This window comes from Rosa rugosa, chromosome 3, assembly GCF_958449725.1.
Source record: "Rosa rugosa chromosome 3, drRosRugo1.1, whole genome shotgun sequence".
Lineage (NCBI taxonomy): Eukaryota > Viridiplantae > Streptophyta > Magnoliopsida > Rosales > Rosaceae > Rosa > Rosa rugosa.
Genome location: NC_084822.1, coordinates 28,911,828 through 28,917,821, shown reverse-complemented (window position 1 = coordinate 28,917,821; position 5,994 = coordinate 28,911,828). Strand labels below are relative to the sequence as shown.

The following is a 5,994-nucleotide window of genomic DNA, read 5'->3' as shown; positions in this document are numbered from 1 at the left end:
AAACTAAAAAGGCCCAGATACATATATGTTTGTGTGTGTGTGTGTGTATAAAGCTAAAATATGATTATTCACATCATTTTTAGCCACAATTGTTAGGCACTTTTCCCTTGAGCCACATCCACTCAAGTTGATACTTATGGTGCAAGTTTCGGAGAGTTCGTTAACATCTCTCGTAAAAATCTCTCATCGAGTCTAGTGTTTGCAAATTTTCATTTATTAGTAGTTGATTTATGCTAGCTAAGTTCATACCCGCCATTTGATTAGGCATTTTTACATCGTATTTAGCTTCCCTTTCAGGTTGTTTGTTTGGAGGTAAGTTAAATGAAAATTATTGATGAATTTTCTACCCGAATAATAGTTGATTCATGCAATTTAGGTAAAGGTTTACGGTAGAAAATTTACACCCCACTGGAATCATTGAGGGCCAAAAGCACCTCAGAATTATTCGACTTGCACCCCATATTGCTTTAGGCAAAGGGAAGTCTGTATTCATTTGGAACCTCGTTGTATAAGAATTAGAGTTTACACCATAAGAACATAATTAATAAGTATTTACAGCATCAAGTTATTTTCGTTGAGGCCCAAAATGCCCTAGTTGAGTACACCGATTTACACCTCCCGTCCCGTTGTGTCTTCAACTCCTCCGTCTCTACTCTACCTTTCTATTCTGTTCTCCACTTGACCGTAGACCCTTCAAATCCATTGAGTCAGGTACTTTCAATCTGCCCTTTATTGCTATTCATCTTCCCCAATTTTGATTCTTCTCCTTTCTCTCAGCTTCTTGGGTTTATTTCTTTTTATCATTTCCCTTTAATTTCTCATATTTTTTAACTTCTGATTCCTTGGGTTTTTTGATGGGTATATGCAACTCTATTCCAAATAATAGGAGAGAAATATAAGTGGGTTTGATAAAATTGTTGGGTTTTCAGGATCATTCAGTGAAATGGAAGCCCAATTTTTCCGGTTTCTTAAGATTGTGGGTGTGGGCTACAAAGCCAGAGCCGAAGCTCAGGGGCGGTTGCTGTATCTGAAATTGGGTTACAGTCATGAAGTTGAATTGACTGTGCCTCCTGCTGTTCGTGTCTTCTGCTTCAAGAACAATGTCGTTTGCTGCACTGGGATTGATAAGGAGAGGGTGCACCAGTTTGCTGCCGCCGTTCGTAGTTGTAAGCCGCCGGAAGTTTACAAAGGCAAGGGAATCATGTACATTGACGAGGTTATAAAGAAGAAGCAAGGAAAGAAGTCCAAGTGATTCATTGTTTATCTATGCTTTGGACATGGTAATGTTTTTGAATTTTTGCCGTGTTATTGTCAGGAAACTCTAGTGGTTTGGGATCTTGTTTCAAACTATTGTTATTTGAGATGTCTATGTCTTAGTTGATTCCTTATTTTCTTGCCACAATGGTGATAGAGCTAACTTCACTACACATTAGGCTTTAGATAGTATATACTTGAGGATTGACTTATTCTTGGACCGGATGAACCTATGAGGTCATAGCATCATGTATTACCGGTTTAGTAGAGTTCCATTTCTGATAGGAAAGCCTAAAAAAATTCCATGTCTGTGCTTTTGCTTTAGTTTTAGCTCAAGACTAAGGAATGAGTTGGGTGAATTCTATTATACCTTTTGCTATTGAGGGAAACAAATATAGGTGTAGTGTCTACATGTGCACATTCTCAAGATACTGACTTGTTGAAAAGGCTGCAGAGTTAGAATTTCTCTCTTAAACTCATTTCACAATTAGAACTCATTATGCATCTGTCATGTAATAAAGATGTATATAAGATCTCATGTTATAGAAAGAACACTTTCCATCCTCGAAGTTTCATTTAGCTACAATAAATACTTTTATAAATTGTCAATAGAGTTCTTGAAGTATTCATAAATGATGTTTAGGCAAAGATTAGATTTTTTTTTTTTCGAAAATATGTGAATATTTGATTTGGTCAATATGGTTTCATTATTATTATTTGTGATCTCTTCTTCAGTTTGTTCCTGGGCACTGCCTGATTTGCTTCTGAGTCTGAAAATATGATGTTTTCGGATTTATATTTTTGGATTTTAGGTGGTTGTGTAAGTTTAATGGTACTATCAAAGACGGGCTCTTTGAGGACTCTACTGTGCTTCGTACCTAATGATTTGGTAATTGATAAGAAAGTGTTATGACTTATGATTCTTACTTTTTTATAAATGACTGATTTATAAGCGTACACACTTCTCCAAAGTTGTCATCAAATAATATATATATTTTAAAAAAAAAAAAATTTAGGCTCTGTTTGATTCATATACCAGTTTTCGAAAAATAGTAAAATTGAATCCTCAGTATTTATAATGAGGGGCTGCTAGGATTGAAGTAGCTTGAAGTTGTAAGATGGAAGAAAAGTAGTTCATGGCTGTCCTCTTCTTTTGCAGACTTGGTTATAATCGCGACTTTATTAGTTTTTTGCTTTGGACTTGTTTACAGATTTGCTTAATTATTCGCTTATCTGTTAATTGAGTTGACTAATGATTCTTTTGTTGATTATTGTAGATCTTAAATTATTTTGCCGCGAATTTATGGATTGGTGATGCTTTTGTGTTCGACTTTTGATCAAAATGGAGGATAGTTGAGGTTGTATTTTGATGGTATACAGTGTATTTTGATTCCAGTTGGCACAGTTAAAATGGTATTGATATATAAGAGTCAGAATATGAGGTACTAGTTGACTTTTGGATGTCTGAGCATTTTGTTTGTGTGACAAAGTGAGCCTGATGACATCTGAATATAAGCTTTTAGTATATCTATTGAAATGAGAAAACCCCGGCACTATCAATCTTCATGTAACTCTTTGGCATTGTTTTTTTTCTTTTTTGGATGGACTTTTTGGCATTGTTGTCCTTAGGTACTTTTCCAATCTAGGATAGGCCAATAACTATGCTGAGGGCCTAACTTATCTTCGGAGAAGTAGCTTTTCAAGAAGTTGGACCAATTGTAAGAAAATGTAGGCCAGATCATTAAAAAAAGAATGTTATATTTAGTATGGCAAATATCTTCAGAAACTGTAGTAGTCTCTTTTATTTTGTCATCCTGCAGTTCATTGTTCATGGTACTCGGAGTTAGTTCAACAAAAGAGATGAGAGTGAATGGAGTATTTGCCTTTGTGTTTGGTATTTTTATAAAGTGAGCTATTGAATTGCATACATGTTTTAAACACCTAACTACATGTTAATAATGGAGGCACACCCATATTTTTTTCAGACACACTAGATGTCAGTTGGAACTTGCAATTCAGATTCAGTTAGTAGAAAGAAAAGGGTCAGACAACCATTAACCTCTAAATGAAACAGAGAGATAGCTCTACAAAATTCAAATGGAACAGAAGAAGTATTGACGGGTACAAGGAGAAATGAATGGATGTTTCTGTTTCTTAATCTTGATTCTTTATTCTTGTTGACTGAGGACTTCAATATATATATATATGTGTGTGTGTGTGTGTGTGTGGGATTTTCAGGCTTAGTAAAAATGTATGAATGATTTATATAACAAGGATCAGATGAGATAAGACATGATCACTTAGTTTAGGCATCTTCTGGTCAAGTCCAATTTTAACATCTTTTAGCTATGGTGATTGCTGGAATTGTTACTGTTTTGATGATTTTCTCTGAGTTTATTGAGTCTTTGATTGTGGAAACTTTAGCAGATGTCTGTAGCAGATATTGATATTAGTAGATGATATTGCATAAGATAAGGCTTAATATGTCTGTTAACCAAATACCATTGATTTTTGGCTTGAGGAAAGAGACTTCTTGTTCCATCCTTATTGTTCATAGAATCATAGCTTTCCCCTGTAAAATCTACTTTCAAGTAATAACAAGCATATCGATGAGGAATAAAGCTATAAATTCTCAAGCCTACTTCTTGTTATGACCTGTCGACACAGATCATTTACATTACTAGTGTAAGCAATAATGTGCTTATATAAGTGCAATCACTTGCAAATATCTGGTTTATTCACTTGACATCCTTACGGATGGTATATAACTAACCATCTAAGAATATAAGTCAATTATATATCAGAAATATACATCTGAGAATGGGTTCAGCTGGATCTAGTTTTTGAGTGACAGCACAATGAAATAATAATTCAATCTGTTTGAACTTCCCTTTTCTGGTGGCAGATGATGGACCAGTTTCGAGTTGGGATTACAACATTTGTATCCTTCATGACAGGATTTAGTTGTGGAAGTTGCATCATAGGTTCTTCTTGCTTTCTTTTTAAATCGGTTTAATCCCTCGAGGCCTCGAGTATTGAATGGATGGGCAATTTGGTTTAATTCCCTCGAGTATTGAATTATAAACCAACACTCTCCTTCCTTCCAAAGATGGTTACAGTAATCGGCTTTTTCCTCATGTTAGGGCTTGAGCATGATGCACATAATTTGAGGGAGCACATAGAATTGATCCTCATCCTGATTCATATTGCTGTTAGATACTCTTCCTATGGTGTCTGTGTTCTCTGGATTTGATGGAAGTTGCTATTAGAGTAAGCACCACATTCATTTTTGTCGCTCAATCGGCTCTGTAATTGAGAGAAAAATTGCTTTTTATTTTCATAATAAAGGTGATGTTATGGATTGTAAGTTTGTCCTTAGAACACAAATAGGTATATGTTTGGTCTCAGAAAATGAATGATGCTCAAAACTTGCATCCTCACATACCAAGCTTAAAAATGACACCCCTAAATGCCCCAACGCATATAGAAATCTCTAAATCTAACTTTGTCAATCCCTCAACAGAAAAGTGTTGCGGTTTTTCAATGCAGAGAAAAGTGTACGGTTTAAGAGGTAGACGAAGCTTCCAAATCAAACTCCACCTCCACGTATCTCATCCTTAGAACATGAAACATAAGCCGGTTTGACAGAAAACTTATCATTTGAACAAGCCTCCACATGTGTCTTTTTGGCTAATATTTTCAGGAAGCAAATCAGAGAAACAGTGACTTGAGCAGAGGGCATTTTGAGCCTTTAAAGGCAGCATTCGAAACCATGTTCGGTCATCTGATCTGTCATCCAAAATTTACAAGAGCATCCGCAACCTAGTTCCCCTCTCTTTATCTGTGCTTGTAAGTTATGTTATAGACAAAGCCAGAGGCGCAAACGTTCCCAATCCTCAAATTTGAAGCACGTTGTTGATGCTCCATTTCCTTGCACCAGAAATAAGTTGTTGTAACCAAGTAGCAGTTTTGAGAGTGAATTCTAATCAATAATGTTTTGTTGTTGTTTAGGGTTCCATCGCATTTCCTTTCATGATCCAAGTTCTGGGTAACCTTTAATTACTACCTTTCCAGGCAGGCTTCAAAGAAGCTGGCTGTCTAAACCTGTTCAGTTACAAGTTTCCAATCTAATTTGACCAAAGCTGCAGTATTTGAACCAGACAGATGTCTAAGCCCAAATCCACCATTATGTTCTGGACTTCTGGAGTACATGAAACAGCTGGGATTTTAGAATCATGTCCCAGAGAGAGTTCAGTATTGATAGAGGTGTTTATCTTTGCCTGTAGGTTGTATTTGGATTCATGGGAAGCACAGGTTTGCTTTGTATATCAAAGCAATAATTTCAATGGTATCTAAATCAAAAAGAAAAAGAAAAGATCTTGGGAAACAAAAAGGAAGTGGTGTTAGTTCTGGGATTGCACCAGTCCAAGAAATGCAATTTGTAAAGCAAAGCAATGAACCAGAAAGAAAGAAAGAGAGAGAGAGAGAGTCAGAAATCTCGTGTGGAAGTGCCGCTCATCGAAACCAAGATAATCATGGTTACTGCGTTTGCACATCGCTTATCATCATCCTCTCTATATCTCATTCATACACACAAACATCGACAAAAACCAAGAAAGAAAGAAAAAACAAACAAACAAACAAGAACATGAAGAGAGGCGGAGCTAGCTGCTCAACTGAGAGCGTTGCCCTGATAGCGGCGTTAACCCCCTCGTTTAAATAAGACTAGGGCTCGAGAGA

At 36.2% G+C, this 5,994-nt stretch overlaps 1 protein-coding gene across 5 annotated transcripts; it reads left to right on the top strand.

The window, feature by feature from the left end:
- The first annotated feature begins 561 nt into the window (after nucleotides 1-561).
- Nucleotides 562-4,293, top strand: LOC133735215 (large ribosomal subunit protein uL6m-like). 5 transcript variants are annotated; one of them, XM_062162624.1, is made up of 3 exons: nucleotides 562-711; nucleotides 930-1,280; nucleotides 4,160-4,293. In XM_062162624.1, exon 2 carries the CDS (start codon nucleotides 944-946, stop codon nucleotides 1,250-1,252), a length of 309 nt encoding a protein of 102 aa, XP_062018608.1. In that variant the 5' UTR covers nucleotides 562-711; nucleotides 930-943; the 3' UTR covers nucleotides 1,253-1,280; nucleotides 4,160-4,293. The 5 variants fall into 5 exon arrangements, with proteins under 5 accessions (XP_062018608.1, XP_062018609.1, XP_062018606.1 ...); XM_062162625.1 differs by lacking the exon at nucleotides 4,160-4,293 and adding an exon at nucleotides 3,240-3,442; XM_062162622.1 differs by lacking the exon at nucleotides 4,160-4,293 and adding an exon at nucleotides 2,532-3,174.
- Nucleotides 4,294-5,994: the final 1,701 nt, after the last annotated feature.

What these genes read in the sequence shown, in the direction of transcription:
- LOC133735215 (XM_062162624.1), top strand. Translation starts at nt 944, where the DNA reads ATGGAAGCCCAATTTTTCCGGTTTCTTAAGATTGTGGGTGTGGGCTAC.